The sequence below is a fragment of the Acanthopagrus latus genome, chromosome 5 (genome assembly GCF_904848185.1).
Source record: "Acanthopagrus latus isolate v.2019 chromosome 5, fAcaLat1.1, whole genome shotgun sequence".
Taxonomy (NCBI): Eukaryota; Metazoa; Chordata; class Actinopteri; order Spariformes; family Sparidae; genus Acanthopagrus; species Acanthopagrus latus.
The window spans coordinates 17,164,494-17,183,986 of NC_051043.1; the positions used below are offsets into that span (position 1 = coordinate 17,164,494).

At 42.1% G+C, this 19,493-nt stretch overlaps 1 protein-coding gene across 48 annotated transcripts in view; it reads left to right on the forward strand.

Annotated features, from left to right (window-relative positions):
• camk2b1 (calcium/calmodulin-dependent protein kinase (CaM kinase) II beta 1) overlaps positions 1–19,488 on the forward strand; it is a 69,515-nt gene extending 50,027 nt beyond the window's left edge. For 15 of the 48 annotated variants that reach the window (XM_037096966.1, XM_037096973.1, XM_037096980.1 and 12 more), the window contains 9 exons: positions 3,672–3,716; positions 6,162–6,210; positions 9,688–9,777; positions 10,479–10,622; positions 11,442–11,618; positions 12,792–12,867; positions 12,950–13,044; positions 13,660–13,893; positions 14,126–19,488. In XM_037096966.1, the coding sequence (XP_036952861.1) occupies positions 3,672–3,716; positions 6,162–6,210; positions 9,688–9,777; positions 10,479–10,622; positions 11,442–11,618; positions 12,792–12,867; positions 12,950–13,044; positions 13,660–13,892 (909 nt within the window). In that variant the 3' untranslated portion in view covers position 13,893; positions 14,126–19,488. Of the gene's footprint in view, positions 1–3,671; positions 3,717–6,161; positions 6,211–9,687; positions 9,778–10,478; positions 10,623–11,441; positions 11,619–11,875; positions 11,968–12,791; positions 12,868–12,949; positions 13,045–13,659; positions 13,894–14,125 lie in introns of those variants that run through there. The other 33 variants (XM_037097013.1, XM_037096998.1, XM_037097016.1 and 30 more) reach the window with 6 other exon arrangements.
• The last annotated feature ends 5 nt before the right edge of the window (positions 19,489–19,493 follow it).

A 19,493-nucleotide genomic window follows, 5' to 3' on the forward strand; every position in this document is an offset into this window, starting at 1 on the left:
TGAAAACCTGCATAGTCCTGGGCTTCTGGCACATGGTCACAACACACTGTTATATTTTTACTTGGCATCAGGCCTCCAGGGGAGATTTCCAAGTTACTTGTGTTGATTGTGTGTTTCTCTTAATGATCTGTGAAGAAGTTTTCATTTTGAGTTAGTTGGAGCCTCTGTATTTTGTCACAGACCAGCTATAAATTGATAGGTTCCCTAACTGCAAAGCTAACTGAGCTAAACAGCTAAAAGCAACTAGTCGCTACCAGGCCCACCAGGGACTTTGAAGCCAGTTCTGCAGTGGCCAGACTGTGTAATTACATTGTCATATGGTGCACTGGGGCCCAAAAACCCTTTTTCCAATCAGCTAACATTATGAAAGAAGCGTCTGTAAAACAGTAGATACATTTTTTTGGAGCATCACAACCCCCAAGAGATGACTCGTTCACTGTCATAATCTCAGCCATTCGACCTGTTCAGTCTGCACAATTAGATTATTTTATCCCCGCAAACTTCAACAGGTGGGAATATGTTTACACATTGCAACCGTAATACTGACAATTTTACATTTGCATTTTCCTCAGTCAATGCCGGGGCTGTATAAGAATCTAAATGGTCTGAGCCCCCACCCGTGTTACCAGGTAAGGGTAGAATAAACCTGCAAAACACTTCAAAAAACCTAAAATAATCATGTTTTTTAGTCTATAGGAGCACAGCACAGTAGATACCATCTGACATATCTTTTCCCTGCACACTACACCTCATCTTGTAAGTGTCAGTTTCCACACATTTAAGTCTTCCCCAGCAGTTTTTCTTTACAGGAAACACTGCTGGTGAAATCCCCTCCATGCTTCTTTGGATAGATTATGTTGATAAAACCAGCAAAAACCCCAATCAAGACATCTACAAGTGTTATGTGAATGCTCAGCTAATCATTCAGGATGAAGCGCTGCAGGAGGTGACAGTTTCATGGCATGTGCTCATTTCTTCTTACCAAAGTGCCTTTCAAAGCTACTTCAGGCTGCTCTGTCATTTACAGCAAACACTAAATTAGATGAACTTCATTTTGCATTAGAGCACTAAAAGAAAATCTGTATATGAATGCAGAAACTTATTTTATAACTGGATGAAAACTAGAAGACATGTATAAAGAGGAGAATTTAAAAATTCTGTTCTGTTAGGAGCCTGTGGCTTTTATCCTAAATCAATTCTCCTCTGTAAGCAAACATGGAAATTGATTATGCTGTAATTGTAGTTGTGTCCAGCAGCGAGGTACATCTGCAGCTATTTTCTGCTGGGCATTTTTATGCCAGAATAGCTGCATTATATCATGCCATTTATATGCCCAGGCCAGAAGCCACACTCAGATGCCGTGCTAATGATCTCACCAACTCAGACATGTAACACAGCTGAGGACTTGGTCAAGTTTTGGTTTGCTGCAATGCTAAATATAACGGTGACACACTGGCTAGCCAAAGATCCATCTCAGCATTAAAGGATAAAAAAACAACATTTTTTAAGGCTGTTGGTCATTGAGTCATGGTAGCCCAGTGGTTCCCCAAGCTTTGGTGTGACACAGTGATAAGAACCGGCTGCCTGCTTACAGCCGTTTCGTCAGAGAAGGCAAAACGCCAGCACGCTGCCATTCACACTGACGGAGCCACAGGTGCTGCCATATGAGTGTATTTTATGATAGGCATTTGTCCTTTTTGTGTACGTCTGTTTTATGCATGTTTTCATGCATGTGATGGAAGCTCAAGCCTCAGACTCACTCTGCAGAGCTACAGACTTACTATCAGACAATGGGAAGTTTATATTCATATGCTGAAGAGTGTGAATGGAAGTGTGGTCTCTAACAGAGCAGAGTTTATTCTGATCTTTAAAGGGAGAGGAGAGTGGGCTGTGGTGTCCATGCTGTTGCTAGGGACTTGAACAAGTTACTGTTAAGTCATTTGGTATGTTAACTCCTTCTTTACAGAGCTGCCAGGCCACGGAGAGACACTCAGTGCCTTTACTTACTTGACCTTGATTTTCTCACTTAGAAACATTTAAGCCGGGCAATAGGAGAATGTACTTGTATAGGTTAGATGTTTGACTATATTGTCATGATCACAAAATGAATAAAATCATCTCAATTAGCTCCACTGCTGAACATCTAAGTGAGAGCAGTGGTGTTAATATCAGGTCCAGGTCCATGTGTAAAAGTCAAACCCTTCCCCATCTGATGATGTGGCGCCACCGTCAGCACTCGCCCCCACTCGCCCCCAACTTCTATTCTGAAAACCCCAGGTACTTTGTTCTCACTTATCGTCATCGCCCAAGCTGCCACTGGTGCTCGTTGCCCTGGGTGATGGTTTCCCTGACAACACCGCCATCATCACCAGGGAGAAAGCTGATGATTGGTCATCATAGGGGTGTCACTTCCTGGAGGCTCAAACAGATCTTGAGGGGGGAGAGGAGTGCTGAGGAGACTATGGGGGGAGATGGGTTCAGAATTACTGTACGTCAAATCAGAGTTCCAGGCAGACTGTGGTGTAGAAAAGGGAGAAAATATATCTGTCACCTTTCTGTATGATCAGCAATCAGCATCTGTTGTATATGGTGGCATGACAGCAGCAGTGAGGGATTTGAAAGCCGTAAACGTCCAGCACTAGTGTTGGAGAAGAGCCACAAATAGTGCAAAAAATGGGCAAGAAGGCATGAAAGTTTAATTTTATTGGAGAAATTGTCATTAAAGATGCAAGAAGGAAAGCAACTATTTTCTAAAACTTACCATGGGGGCTCTCACATCTTATCCGTTCAGTTCAGCTGAAGTTACCTCAGGCGCCTTTCTCAGGTTAGAACAGATCATTTGTGCTAGTGTGAGATCTGGCAGTCAAACCCTGGTGCAGACCAGACCACTGGACAGAGATGGCTTGAGATGGTTGCCAGCAGCAGGGAGGTTTGGTTGGTGATGAGAAATGAGGAGAATCTTGTGGCGTGGCTGATTTCAAACTGGATCTCTTTTTAGAAAGCGGAGCCTGAAATGATGCCAGTGTCTTGCCGCCAGTGCTCGCCTTTTCTGTTGAGACGAGTGTGAGGGAACAGAATGACCCGTTTTCATCTCGTGGGGCATCTTTTCTCTGGGTGTGCCAGTGCCCTGTAAGATGTGGAGGCTTGTGTTAAATCGATGTCAGAGCACATTTTCTTCATGTTCTATGAGCTGGATGACTTTCTCTTTATTGAAATATTTTTTAAAAATCTTGATTCTGTGCATGTGTGCATCATGTGGGGCAGAGGAAAGCCCTGGATAGGTTAAGGTTTACAAAAGTGTCACTGTTATGAGTACAACTTTGTGTATGTGTGTGTGTGTGTGTGTGCGCGCGCGCGCACATGTGTGTGTGGGTGTGTGCGCGTGAGCAGACAACAGAAGTGACTCTAAATTACAGTTTTCAGCTCATCCACCCACTCACTTCGCTGTGGAGGATTCTTCCCTCTCTCCTTTGTCAGCCTTAACAAACACTTTCTTTTCATCCAACATTCATATCACTCTCTTTTTTGTCTCTTTGTACATTTTTTACACTGATCCCACCTCTATCTACCATTATGTCACAGTCTGTTCCCTTTCTTTCCCCTTCTCTCTCGTTCCTTTCTCTCTTTATTCCATGTTCCTCCATCTCTTCCTCCTCCTCCTCTTCTTCCAGGAACCTCAGACAACCGTCATCCATAACCCAGTGGACAGGAAAAAGGTACACATCATCCCCCTGTCCTGACCTATTCTTGATCCTCTTTGTCACTCTCCTCCTTATCCTCATGTTCTCCTGCCCTCTGATCCTTCTTTTTTTGATGCATCTGTGTGAGCACACCATGGCGTTGGTTTACTATTGTGTGTGTGTGTGTGTGTGTGTGTTGCCTGAGATTAAACTCTCCACATCATTTACTTTATATTATGCAGATAACATGGGGTAAGGGATTGCAGACATTGCCTACCTTACCTTAATAGTATGTAAAGAAGGGAATACATGTAACTACAACAGTATCTAGATCTGAGTTAATTGGAGTGGGATCAGTGGCGATAGTTAGCACACAGAGTATTCGAGAAGTGTCCTGAGAACTAGCATAGCATTACATTGTGTCACTGCACATACTATTGAGCTATGTTCTCCTACATCGAGCTTCATTATCATCGGCACCATATCTCCTGATGTCCTTTCTCTCCTGGGTTAATCAGATTAACTAAAATTCATTCAACAAATGCGTAAGTAAAGAATATAAGGATTTACCTGATCATACAATCCAGATCTTATTCGACAAAGAGCTCGGGTATAGTTAAAATATTATGTTTCTATAAATATATATCTTGTATGATCATTGATTATTATTGGATATTTCTAAAACTGTCACTCAGCCTTTTAAATGTCCTTGCTACAGTTGGTGTGAATGTGTCTGTGTGTGCTTAGAGGTTGTGCATGAACCTGCATGACGTGTGCAGTAAGATCTCGTCCTCATAGGTTTGACAAAGCGTTTATAATTTGTGTGTGTGCGTGAGTGTGTGCGTGCCACGGTGACTGCTGAAGTTGTTTTTGCTGAGTTGTCATGCACGCAGCTAATGGGGAAAGTAACTCTTTTCCCTTAGCCACATCCAGGTTTTGCATCACTAGGGATTGACCTTTGCGTTAGATTTTGGGTCAGACCTCAGGAGGTAGCGCACGGCTTTGAATTATGTATAACGGCAGGTCTCTGAGAGTCCACAGAGGGGCTGCACAGGAGGGCACTGAAAGTGTTTGGGAGGAATACGGCTTCTTTGCAGTTTTTGTTTTCACACCAGGCTGGTTTTAAAGAAACTCACTTGATATCTAGAACAGTTGCTCACTTTGTTTGGTCCATCTGTGCACATGAGAATCATTTATTTAATTAATTAATAAGATTTGTGAGATTTGATGACAGAAAACAGGCCAAAACACAAGTAAGAAAAGTAAACTTTAGAAGTAAAGTTAGCAGTATTGGAATCCACTGCAAAATGAACAGAGGACAAATGTACAGTCAAAACTAAATGGCTCAGATGTTTTAATATATGGGCTGAGGAATTATTGTAATATGAACGGCAGTGAGGGATATTACAACTAAGTGCACAAGTGTAACCTGTCATATTTATATAGGTAATATGCCTGTAAAGTATCAGGATGAAACAAAGTGCATACGATTTGAAATGTCACTAATGAGACTTTGAACTCTATGATTCACATTCAGACTGTAGGTGTGATCACTCTTTAAGTGATATTTCTAATATTTGAGGACACTTGCCAGTTGCCACAACCCTCTCCTTCACACTCACACACACACTCTTCTCCTCACCCATTGTTCCTCTCCTCAGGTCACCAGCTGCTCTTTAGAAGACTATAAAACCACTTCTGTGCTTTGTGCTTGTGATGTTCGTGCACGTGTGTGCTTCTAATGAGGTCACTGAGTCTCTTAACTCTCCTTTACATGCAGGGGAATTTAGGCCCATTTAATCTGCTAATTGGAAATCAGAACGCTAACTTCTCCTCTGGCGAGAGCCTGAGCAAGATACAGACAGCCAGGCAGACAGACAGGGAGAAGGACAGACGTCTCAATATGACAACTAGTTGGCCTTTGAAAATCCATTCTGATGTATGGAGCACATCCCATTGAGTTTGTGTCAGTTTCAGCAAGAGACAAAAGCACCCTGTGGAGGGAACACGTCACTTGTCCGCATGGTGAAATGCACCCAAACAACAAACACACACTGAGGATAAAGGAGAGGGAGCTTTGATTGACTTTTTTACCCTCGGTCTTAAACTTCTTGTCTCTTTATCTACGTCAAAGCTGGACTGGCTGTTGACACAGGGACATATTGGACTACTAAACTGGTTTGGTGGCATGGTTTGACTCTGTATTTGCAAAGGTTGACTGGTTATCACACATCAACAGCATTGACAATATTGGGATGGGATCTGTTTATGAATTTAATCTGCATTAATTGGCCTTGATACATCCGGTGCTCTGTAATCAGTTTTTGTTTGGCGAAAACTTGACATGGCGACAGAGTAACACACCCCCTGCTGGCTTATGTCCTGATTATGTAAAACAAGTCTCTGTACCACTCCTGGGATGAGTGTCTTCATGTGTTTTCAAGTTTGAACCCAAACCCACTGTGTGTCTCTGATCTCCAGGAATCATCGGACAGCAGCAACACCACTGTAGAGGATGAGGACGTTAAAGGTAAGACTGCAGAGAAACGGAATGAGATGCACGCCAAAGCTCAAGTCAAGTCAAGTATTGAAGCGTTTGCTGTGAATGAAATGCCAGTGTACTCCAGGGAACTTGACAACTTTTGGATTATCACTTGACTTTTTTACTGTATAAACATAATTGTTCTTTTGCTGCAGCCAATCACTGAATTACATGTATAACAACACGACTAAAAAACAGTAGAAGCAGTAAAAACAAGTGCAGCAGCAGAGGGCTGCCTCAATCAGGAAGTAGAGGAGATTTGGGAGATTGCCTTTTAGTTTGGCTTGTTATGTTCTGTAATGGTAGATTGTGACAAGCTTAAGTTAACCAGGGAAATGGATAATTTGATTCTCTCTACAGTAAAAGTTAATATTTTTTCCTGACATGATTATTACACCTGAAGGTGTCTTTATGAAAGTTGGCACAGTTGCTGCAACTTCTTAAAGCTTAGAAATTACAATCAAGTGCTCTGACTATCCAGAGAGCCAACACAACAGTGTCCTTTCACAACTACTACTCTGCATTGCACGAGCCTCTTGTTTATCAAACGGCAACATCACGAGAAGCACGGTCGTGACGCCGTTTGATGCCAACAGTTGAAAAACTGTTGGCATCAAACATAGTGGCTTCTTCTTTCTTTGAGACGTGTTTATTTTCACACAGAGTGAACATTTGTGTCATCGTGATTGTAGATGATTTTTCAAAGCTTACAGACATAGGCCTAACATTGAACAATCATTGATCATAGACAGGAAAATATTTTGAATAGGAGTAACATGTACACGTACACGTACATGTTCATGTGTGGAACTCGGCAGTCACTTGGTAGTCAACCGGCTGATAGCTGACCCCTTACTGACCCCTCATGGAGCCTGGCTGTATTGCTTCCTTCTGCTGATTTCTTTCCATTTAAACAGAAGAAGCATTAGTTGGTGTGTGTGTGTGTTTGCTTGTTTGTATGTGTGTGTGTGTGTGTGTGTGTGTGTGTGTGTGTGTGTGTGTGTGTGTGTGTGTGTGTGTGTGTGTGCCTGATAGGTGAATGAGGGGGGTGGAATGTGAGAGTCTTTGTAATGCTGTTGCCATTTGGCTGAAATCGTTATACTGAGGAACACACACCTCTGAGATACCGACATGCCTGTGTGAGTTGTCAGCTTGCGGAGTTGTGCACTAGTGACTAGAATTTTTAAAATGACACCTATCACACACAATTTTACAAAGGGCATTTGGGTCCAGCTTTTTACCACCCAGTGTGTATGTATGCGTCTGTGAATGCAAAGGCTCTGCCCTGGCTTATCTATGCCAGTGCACTCAAACACCCCTGTTCTCTACATCCAAGCAGAGTACAATGTTTCTAAATCAGGTCATGAATGTATTATTTTGGTGCCAGGCGTACAGAACAGTGTGTTCACATCCTTCTCATCCCTATAGAGGCTCTGCTGCCATGACCATCATGCAGGTCTATGAGAAAGTGTGGGAAAGAGAATTAATTAAAGTGCAATTATCAAATAGTACTCAAGTAGAAGTGGCCATTATGTTACTGGTATGATCCTTTGTTAGTAAAATCAGAAACCCCAACAGCGTTGGAATCTTTTTTTTTTTTATGCAATCATTTATTAATTTGTTTGGAAATGAGGGCTTTCCTAACAGATTTTAGCAAACAATGTTTGCCCAAAAGTGTGGTATTTGTTGTTGAATTGTGAAGTTTATATTTCTGGTGAATATTATTTTAACTTGCCACCTGGATACCAGGTGGTGTCAGTCAGGAGACAACATTTCCTCAATGTTCCAGAGAAAAGAGAACAACACGATAAGCTGGCCATTGTTAGAAAAGTGTTGACTAACCTCTTTAACATTTTACAGACGGCTTCATTTGGTAGTTTACCAGCAAGCTAATAAAGCAAAGAAACAGTTTCAGTGGCTCATTGAATCGTTTATCTGGAGGGGATCTTGTCATGTTGCTCCCTGCTGTAGCAAAGTTTTGTACAACCTTGGGTGAGTTTTCTCATTTTTTCAAGTTATACAGAGCTGGGGAATTATGTGGAAATATGTAATTCCATCTCAGCTAAGGTTTTTCCATCTGAGAATTTTTACAGCCAAAATTGCTCTTAACTGAAGTTGGGTAGCCAGAAAGAGCATTGCACCTGATAATCCTTCATTCCCCTGGGCTCTACTGTACCATACTGTACACTCCCTGTACACACAGTGAAAGGTTTCCTCCCACTACCCATTTCCTTTCCTTCCAAGGTCCCAGATTGGAGCCCCACTGTCCCAGCCCTCTGGCAGGAGTGGAGAGGGCAAGGGCACCTTGAGGGGGGGTCGGGGCTAAAGGGGGAGGTATCTAAATTTAGCCCCTTTGGCAGGAAATGTAGACGATTGCTCAGAGAGGAGTTAAAAACACACCTCTGTGCTAGCGCCACCGTTAGATAGCATTAGCCTCACATAGCAGTTCTGAGACTCTTAAGATACCAAGCGACTGATAGCACGGTTCGCGCCAGAGAAAACTACAAGAGCCAGGTGAGTGTGGGAGTAAGGGGAGTTGCATTTGGATGGAATAGTTTTTGTCTGTAGTTGTTGTAGGTCAGGTCAGTGAGAGCTGGACAGCTGGTTTGTAACCCAACACTTGTGTTGGCGTTTGGAGCATCCAAACACATATCTGTTCTGTTACTCTCAATACTTTTATGGCGGTGGTACATGTTACATACACTGTTTTTCTGAGGGCTGCTTGTTGTCAGTCATTAATCTCCAGTTTGGTTTTATTGGGGATACAGTTTTACATCAGTTATTTTTTTTTCTTCTTAGATTTCCTGTTCAAGTGGAATGTAGGAAAGTTACTAATGGAAATGTTTTGGATTGTTTGTGTTGGTCATGTGTTTCTTTTGGTCACATTTGACAGGATGCAGCCAAATCTCTAGTTATGTTCTGTTGTGGCTGGAGTGATTTTTTTCCTCTCTCCTGACCATCTCGTGCCATCTATTTTTTCCTGCAAGGATCCTTTCTTTCCCTCTATTTGTCAATGAGCGTGTTTCCCTCTGCACCAGCTGATTAAACAGACGAGCAGTAATGAGTAACATCCAACTCTCTCCCATTGTCATGGCCATCACCATTGTCATCAACCATCCTCTGCTCACTGAGAAGACTCCCATTAAAGTCTCAGCTGAATCTCACAGACAGTTGTAAATTTGCTGTAATAGAATCATTAACTCTGGTAATTAGGACAATGTTTTCGTTTTTTTATTATTTTCAATGTGATCTGGCGACGGACGACTGTCGAAAAGAAAAAGGTTGGCCTGGTGTATCATCTGCAGCATCTGTCTGCTCCTAACTTTGCTCTTCCCATCACTCCTCACTGTGACACTTCTGTAATGTTTTTTTTTTTTTTTTGCGTGCAATATGCGCATCTGATCATCTTTCTTGGTATACATGTGCGTTTGGTCTCATTCTATGTCTGTGTGTGCATATTATCAGGAAAGAGCTTAGACAGCAGCTCGCTTAAGGCGCAGTCCAGCACGAGCTCCCAGCCTGATAGCTCTCAGGGCTCCTCAGCTGCTTCGTTCTGTAAGTCAAGCATGGCCCGCCAGATACAACCTGTAACTCACACACACGCACAAATTCAGATGCTCTTCTAGCAGTTCACCTTGACTTAATCACTTCATGTGTGTATTCCCTTCCGCGTCCATGCATGTATTAAAGGCATACATCTGCTGCCATTTAGCACCACTAAATCCCCAAAGTACCCTGACTTACATTGTGCCTTATTTGTCTAATAGAGTCTACTTAGTCAGCACCATTTCCTCATTTACTATCAGACAGTCAAAGCATTTAAATAGTCAAAAAAAAACAAGCCATTCTGAAAAGCAGTGAGATGCTTTGTAGTATTTCTGCTTCTGTCCCATCCTCCTCCCTGTTCCACCCACGCCACGTGTGTTCAGAATAACACAATGACTCCTTCCTGTGGACAAATGTGGAATAGCAGCACAATACTCCTCTGTGTCTTAACATTGTTTTGTTGGACATTTCTATGCATGAATTTTTTCCCTCCACTTTGTCACACTTTGTCTTGGAGAGCCACAACTTCACAGCACATGAAATCTACTGTTTGTGTTCAATAAATCTCAACTTTTTTGGTGGGATGTCCTGCTCATCTCAGTGCTCTCCAAGATGAAGTCTGTTCATCTGAATGGCCACGCTGCTTTGGTCAAATTTCCATTTCAGTGCACTCTTTCCCATGTTCCTCCTTCCCTCCCTCCTGAACTCAGCTGCCACAAAGTTTGCTGATCTGCTGGGCTCGGTGCGTAGGGGCTCAGGGCCCACATCTGACGGAGAAGGGAGATCCAGCACTCCTCCTCCTGCTGCCTTTTCCGCCCCCTCCCCTCCACACACCCCTGTTGTCCCCATGCAGAGTAAGTAGAACACAGCCAGAGGAGGAGATGTACATTAGATGGCCACAAAACATTAAAGGCATGAACAAGCTTCAGCTGTTCCTCTGCTCTCATGCCACAATGATGCCTCACAAGATGGTCTGATTCTGTCCGTCGGGAAGGGAGTAACATAGCATATTTCTAAGTTGCACAAAGATGACTCTCTTTGATAGCATTGAATTTTTTTTTTTTTGAATCAGTCTTGTGTAAGAATATTATTCCACTGCTGACAATAGTCCTCAACAAAAGGCAGTATTTACCACTGCAAGCGTAAGAGAGCCAAGCTGATCTGGCAAACGGCTAAGCCTTTTTCAAAAATGAAGCTTTTTATACGTAGTGGAATTATGTCCTCATTAGGAATTCATCATGTCAGTGCCACAGACATGGTAGAAAAGTCAGGAAGGATTAGGTAACAACTGAACGCATTTTTTGCTTTGTTGTTAACTGACACTAAGTAAAACATAAAATAGCATAATTTTTATTCCTAAAAATATCTCTATTTATAAGATACACCGTAAATTTGAAGTAGAATTGGAAATACTACTATGAAAAGTCAATAAAAGTATCGTATTAAACCATAACTGTATGATTGGTGAGTCTTCGTCTGTCGCCATTTGCATAGTGAAACCATCATTTTCAGTTATTATTATGACCACAAATACACGAATACTGAAATGGATCTTCACTCCTTTATTGTCTTTTTGTTTCCTTTCTCACTGTTTCTAATCTGTTCTTCTGCATTCCTCCACCTCCACCGTCACCCACTCACCCATCCTTCCATCCTGCCTGGATGGCATTCAGTGTCTCGGCTCACAGACCTGGTAAGCAGCGTCCGCAGGGTGCCGGTGGCACCCGCACCTGAGGTGGAGGCTGCACCGGCGCCGGTACCTTGTGCCAGACCCACCCCTCCACCTGCACACACCACCTCCCCACCTCCCCCTCACTCCCCCTCCAGCCCATCCCTGTCCTCCTCCCAGAGTGAGTACCAGGCATGGCTCGGCCCGGTCCCAAGTATGGAAGCCGATCATGGGGCTTAATCAGGATTTCTGTGCAGGCGTGTTTAACAGTACATTGAGTGAGACTGCTTTTTTTGTCAAATACGTTTGAAATTCACTACTGAATATGTATCTTTCTTGCCTCAGAGCTTTATTAACCACCTCTTTAGTCTGGCGTGAGGAGCACTGCTGACTGCAGATGAATTTATGCATCGTGTGGTTGATTTGATGTATGTGTAGGTGACATTGCTTGTGGTCATATAAGGAGCTGCCATGTGTCGGCTCATATTACAGCGTGTTGGACTGTTGTGTGGGATCACATGATAAGCAAGGTCTGTACTATACGTGTGTACATGTTTGTCTTTATGTTTGTGATGTGTAAGAAATGTACTCAAAGACTAATTCAAGGGTGAATTAACTTGCATTTCAGGCTCCACAAGTGTTTGATATACTGAAGCCACACTGAGCACAATTAAGGAGATTTCACTTGAAAGCACATTTTTGACAACTTTGACAATAAGTATGAATGTGCGTTGGGGTTTCAACTGCCTTAGCTTGAGCATCCATGCTGTTGTGTAAATACATTTCTTGAATAATTGAACATGGAAAAAAAAATTTAGCTGTCAGCCAATGAAATTATAGCTGATAAATAAAAGCTACATGAAATTACCTAATTGCTTTCATGACTTATCAAGCGCAGCATGCTGTTGAAGCACCAGTGTTGAGCCACACAGTGCAGACTAGAGAGCCACGTCTCCGTCAGTGTGGATGTCTTTTACAGTTTCGGAGCAAGAAAATGTGATTTTCGTTTGCATCAAATGTTCCACAGGGCATTAGAGAGAGGAAGTTTTACACAACATATCTTACTAGAGCTATAGCATATAAATCATTCACCTGTGCTCACATTTCAGCTGTGTTACCCTCAGGTATGCCTAAACTACAGATTAAAAACCTCTTTTTCAAAATATAAAAAAAGTGAAATTATCAGTTAATTTCATCGATAATGGCTACGAGGAGCAGGTAATTAATTGTTATTGGTATCAGCTGAAAAATAAAATCGTTATCATGTATCCCTAGTGTAAAGACTAACTGCTCTCTATCTAACCAGCTGTTGCTGCTGCCTCTGATTGATTTCTGTTCCTTCTTTCCTCTGCAGTGCGCAAACAAGAAATTATCAAGATCACTGAGCAGCTGATAGAGGCAGTGAACAACGGAGACTTTGAGGCATATGCGTGAGTCTGCGTTTTTGTTTGTGGTTGGTGTTTGGCTTGTGTTCAAATGCGTAGTTTAAGGTGAAATATTTTGCCTCCTCAGTAAGATCTGCGACCCTGGGCTGACCTCGTTTGAGCCGGAGGCGCTGGGCAACCTGGTAGAGGGGATGGATTTTCACAGATTCTACTTTGAGAACCGTAAGATTAATTACTACTCTTTTGTCAACAATGATCACTTCTGATGTCTTGCGGTTACAGTCTTGGTAATAATGTTATTTATCTCTTATTTTCTCATTTTGTTTCTTAGTGTTTTGTCTCATTTGGCTTCAGTTTCAGTGCAGACATTCACTCCTGATTAGACCGAATCACAAAATGTGACTGACAAAAGGCAAACAGTATGTGCTCAATCTTCTCTTAATTAGCTGCTGTACATCCCACAATTTGGCGGAAAAACTCCACATTGGAAAATGTCTTCACACGAACCATAAAATGAAAAAAGAAGTAGAGAAATCAAACTAAATCTCCTTCCAGAAAAAAGCTAGAATTGCCAGTGATGGCTGAAGATATTCCACAGCAGCTCTGGTCCATGGATTGAGATGATTAATCTTACACACACACACACACACACACACACACACACACACACACACACACACAGACACACACACACACATCACTTTATGTCATTTGTTCAACCTGTTCTCAAAATTCAAACAGTTAGTGTTAGGGTTATTTACAAGTGAGCTGTATGAGATTGAGAAATACAGTAGTAGTAATTGTTATGATAACACTGCCATGATGTTTGTCTTTCAGTTTTGGCTAAGAACAGCAAGCCAATCCACACTACCATCCTGAACCCCCATGTCCATCTGATTGGCGAGGACGCGGCCTGCATCGCTTACATCCGCCTGACTCAGTTTGTCGACGGCCAGGGTCGACCGCGGTCCAGCCAGTCAGAGGAAACTCGTGTTTGGCATCGCAGAGACAGCAAGTGGCAGAACATCCACTTCCACTGCTCAGGCGCACCTGCTGCGCCCCTCCAGTGAGGTAAGGACTACAGCATGGGGAGGAAACTGGCAGCAGAAGGTGTCCCTAAGAGCATGTTTGTACTGTGTAGCCTTTTAAAACTGCTATCATAGCTTCATATTTATATGAGAGAGGTCTCAATCCTTTCAATCTGACATTCTGCAGTAAATTTCCCAGAATTTAAAACTTGATTGTTCACTCGTTCACAGTTGTGTATTTAATTTATTTGACATGTTTTTGTTTTCCTTCACAGGGTTAAATGCCATAGCTTTGTCTGTCAGGAGTGCTCTGCTGGAGATAGGGAGGAAGAGGAAGAGGAGGAAGAGGAGGAGGGGGAAGGGATGAAAGACCAAGTCTGGTATCTGTTTTGGGGACAGGGCTCCTCCCCTCATACTGGAAGCCCAGCCTCAATCCCCGAGCATGCATCTCTTCTTTTACTACCACTGTCCTCCTGTCTGTCACCTGGCCCGAAATCATCTTTTGAGCGCCATCAAACAACAGCAAATAAACGTCCAACAGCTCAACATCCTTCACCCCCCTCAGGCTTCCTCTTCTTCTCTCCGGCACACTGGGTGATTGGCGGGGGTGAGGGTGTTTTCAGCACTCGTCGTGATTCCCCCTTCCTGTCCCCTCCTTTCCACCCCCACAATTTTTGCGACACCGACCCTCTTGTCCTCCTGTGAATCAACACTTGTGTGACATAAACACTGCACTGGAAATACAGTATGTAAAGTTTTAAGTAAAATCTATTATTATCATTACTATATTATTATGATGATGATTATTATTATTATTATTACACATTTGCAATTGTATATGTAATTTGTATAATTCGAAATTCTTGATGCCAGTGGTTTCTAGAGTTGAAGGACATCTTTTTGTTGTTGTTTGTTTGTTTTGTTTTTCTCTATCTTTTTAAGGAAGCATGTTTTTTTCCCCATATTAACAGTGGCTGTTTTTTACTGTGGCTATTAAGTGGAAAATGATATTGGTAGTTTTTGTAAATTGCTTCTTGTATGTTAGCTATAATACTGCGCCCAAACTCATGGTCAACATGTTTTGTGTTTGTTTGTTTGTTTTACTTTCCTTTTATTTGTACTTTGTTGGGTTTTTATTTTGGAAGGGGTGTCTGATGGTGTCGTGTGTTCCTGTCGAGAGAGAGTCAGTGTGTACAGCTGGAGGAGCCTGTTTTCCCCTGTTGCAATGTGAGCGGTGGGAGACGGGGTTAGCTAGGCTCTCAGTGTCTTCCTGCATTTAAAAGAATTTACATTTCAAACGTACAAACCAGACAGCATGCAATAGGAGATTTACTGTTAGTTTACTTTTCCATCTTAAAAGTTTAACCCTGCAACGGTTGCATACTGAAAATTTCAAGCACTCTCGGTGGTGAGGGGTGAAAATTGACGATACACATCTTTTTTTCAGTTAGCATTGATGTTCCCTTACTTGTTCTGTTTTATTGTCACCTTGAGAGAAAAAAAAAAACATCTCCCATCCCAATGATAGCTTTTTCTTAAATGTACCACAAGGAACTTTTAACTAGTCATAAAACAATGCTGATGGTCTTGATTTGACCTACATAAGACCTACATAACAAGACCATCAGCACGAAGATTGGCTTTTTCCATACATGTATTCTTAATGGCTGCCATTAGGCCAGATTCCCCACAAAACCATCATATTACTCATAAACATTTATAACAAAAAGTGACTATTACTGAGCAACTGGACCTGTCACGTATAAACCACACTGGAACAAAGTTGACTTTGTTTCACCCTCATCTTATTACAGTCACAAATCTTACAAAGTCATGAAGTACATTACCTCATTTGTGAATCCTTCAACTGTGTTTAAAGAAAAAAAAAGTAGTCCAATTATGTTGTCTTTCTTTCACTCTCTTCCGAAACCAATCCAGAGAAAGATCCCTACCACAGGAGGCAGCGGTGGTGCTTTACTTTATCCAGAGGGGCCGCCTGAATCAACAACTAATAAAAGTTCCTTGTTGCTGCTTTAATAAACAACATACTTTACGTTGGAATGACGGTTTTAGGTTAAGATGACTTGACTACTTTTTTTAACAAGGTGTTGTTATATAAAGACATTATTTGTATGTTCCATGTAACAACAAGGTAAACTTTCAGTCCAGAGAGGGAATAACGTAGGTGATATCAGAAAAACTGACAATGATTCATTTAAAGAAATCGTTTGTTTTTTACGCCTCATCGTGGGTGAGATATTTTGAGGAAGATTCTTCTTTGACTGGTCACTGTAGTTTATGTCCCAGTCCTGTTGTGTGGTAAAGTCAGGATCAGGCTGAACAGAGAAACCTCAACAGGTTAACAGAACTGAACAAATTCAAGTCCGTCCTGTTGTTATGATACTCAAATCACTGCTTGGATATTTGGAAAAACCCCAAACAAAAGGTACCTTGTTATCATGGGATATTTTGGTGTACGACAATCTGTCATACCGTTATGTAAAAGTATCTTGTGATAATTGCTCTGTCATTAACAAAAACAGGGAACTCTTTTTAGTCAAAGTAGCAGGGGCAAGCAGTCTTACATCCCAAACCTCACTTCCACCAGCCCCTCACCTCTGTCTTTGACGATTCAAATAAAAAGGTGCTTGGAGACCGTCGCCCTGTCGGTGGCTCCTGAAGTTGCCAGGCAACAGCTGAATACCTACTTGAAGCTCGCTGTGCTTTTCCTAAAAAGTTTAGATGTTTAAAAAAAAACAACAAAAAAAAAACTCTTTAACGGCTGGTCCCTTTTTTCTCTCTTTTAATCAGAAAAAGACAAAATAAATCAGTGAAAGGATCCTGGCAGCTGTGCGACCTTTCCCACCTCCAAAGCCATGGTGCAGAACGGTGACGCCGCTGCCTGTTTGTCTGTACAATGCACACCCACATAGACGATCAACACTTAGATCCATATCAGTGAGGAAGAAGTATGTGTGTGTGTGTGTTTGAAGCCTCTACAAGTGATTTCTGCCGTACAGTGAGTTCATGAACATCTGCAGATTGTGAGGTTTGCTTCACTGTCCTGTGGTCCGGTTCCTTATTTCAGGGCAGTCCTTTGCCACAGAGTGCAATATGTGTCTGTGTGTGCGTGTGTGTCTGTCTGCAAGCAGGTACAAATAATGCGTTGAGCTCAGTGTGTATTCTTGACAAGCCTGGGTGCGGTGGGTTGTTGTGTAAGAGATGGGAAGATGAGGCTTTATTTTCAGAGGACATATCAGTCCCCTGCCTTCATCCCAGGACTTCTTTTTTTCTTCTTATGATTCGATATCATTTTTCAACATTTTTTCGTGTATTATCAGCTTTCTATGATATAAAGTGCTTGTGTGCCAGGGGGGTGGCGGGATGAATCCGATGGACTTTGCAGCACTGAAAACTGTTTGTGTGAGGGTTTGACTTGCGATCAGCTCCTCTGTACTTTGCTCGTACACCACTGGCTGCCTTCACATTTGTCTCACCCCTATTGGTCAGACCAATATATTAAGAGAGCAGGCAGTCGTTTTGGTGAATAGTCCTCAGGTTTCTATTTATTTTGAATATTTATTTATTTATTTGAGTTGATATTTTTATTGTGCTTCTTTCTCTTTTCTTTTTCTTTTGTTTGTTTTCCTATTGTACAGTTCATGCACTTGTGCAAGTACTGTCTGTTGTTGTTCAAAGGGACACTGCTCCATGTAAAACATGACTGTATTTTTAAAGGGATAGTACACCCAGTTTGCATCCTGCATGTGTTTCTCTGTAACGACCAACATGGTGTGAATTACGTCTCCTTTTTTTCTGCTATTTTTTCCTCTCCTGCTTCAGATTGAACTTGTTTTGACATTGTTTCTGCAGTTGTTTTTTATGGTGTCCTTTTTATTTTCATTTTTCCTCTTCTGCCACGTATGTCATTACAGCCTGCACAGGATCGTATTTTGTGTGAACTATCCCTCCAGCAGCTTTATCACCTTTGTTTAAGGCGATGAGACTTTTTGCTTTTGAGTGTTTTTTTTTCCAAGGTGAACCGCCGAGTCATCATATTGTACTTGTGTCTCATCCTCTGACAGTGTTTAATGCCTAGCTGACCCTGTTTTTACACTGAAAGGTCAAGGCTCACCTGAAAGCGTTTCATTTGTGATCGTGCTAACCAAACATGACCCCCGGCCTCCTCTGAAAAAAAAAGAAGAAATAGCAGCATGTACAGTACAAATGTGTTGTTCCTCTGTTCTTCTTAGTGTGTTTACTAGCCTTGAAAATCAGTATAATAAGATTCACATATTTAAAACGAGGGAGTTCACAGTATTACACAACTGCAGCTAACTAGCAGCGTAGCCGGCAATTTTTTCTTTGCATGACAGTCAACAGGACACTTGTTTTTTTGGTGTTTTCCTTTTTATTTGGGTTTTGCTCATTTTCTACTGAATGCTGGTATACTCAACCTTTCTCTATTTTCTCAGCTTTTTAAGTGCATATAACTATTTTTGTCTCAAGATGATATAATGAAGATGATTATGATGATGATATTAATGACTGTGGCACTATGAGGATGACTAAGATGATGTTGACGGTGATGATGTGACGAAGACTATCTCGCATGCTTTTCTATGGGGCTCTGTGTTGTCAGTGCATAACAGCTGCCTTTTGTACGCAGCTGGGAGAATACTACGAGGGGCGCTTGTTGACCGCGGGCCCCACGAGTGATGTCAGGGCTTTAGTTTTAGCCTGGGTGTCACTGCCGATGTCCACCTGACCGAGTAGAGGCAGTTCGAAGAGTGGACGAGCTCCAGCAGGGGGCGCACTCACACATTGTAAAGCACAAACACACAGGGATGGAGGGCAGACTGATGCCTCTGATGTAGCTGCACAATAAGTCAACTATAGTTTCAAGCCTGTCTGTTTGAACAGACAGTCCAGTCAGAGACAACAGCAGTTTATCACTGTAGGATAAGAAAACACTTCCATTATATTTGCTGATCAGGGCTGCACAGTTATGACCAAGACAACCATCGTCACGTCGACATGTGATTGATCTCCATCTTATATCAGAAACTTTTTTCCAGATGCTTTTTACATTCTAGCTAGATACAAAATGCACTGATTCAACTGATAAATCATGATTTTGTGTGACTGATCAAAGCCGAAATCATGATAGAAAATGAGTAATTGTGCAGCCCTACGTACGAGCTACAACAACTGTCCTTCTCTAGTCTCTTGAAGTCAGTGCGAGCTCCGCCGCCTTCCTGTCAGCTGTTTAGTAGAACTAATCATTTTGAGATAACCCGGAGCCACGTGTTCACTCTGAACCGCCACCATCTTCTTTCTCCGGCCAGTGACAAAGTTGCACTGACAACACTGAGTTGGCTTCTCTTCGTAGGGTTTCTTTCACTCTTTCTCCCTTTCCCCTCTGTATCCGACCTTATTCAGTCAATTCTCTGCAGTCGGCTCTTTCTACTTTCCCTTTGTCTCTTTTCGTCCGTTTGGGTTTCCTCTGTATATTGATAGTAATCATCTAGTTCTCTGATTCTTCAGATTATTGCTCTGTTCTCTTACGTGCTACACGTGTTTCTATAACTTCAAGACAATGTGTTAAGGTGTTATCAATAAAACGATCATTTAAATAGAAAG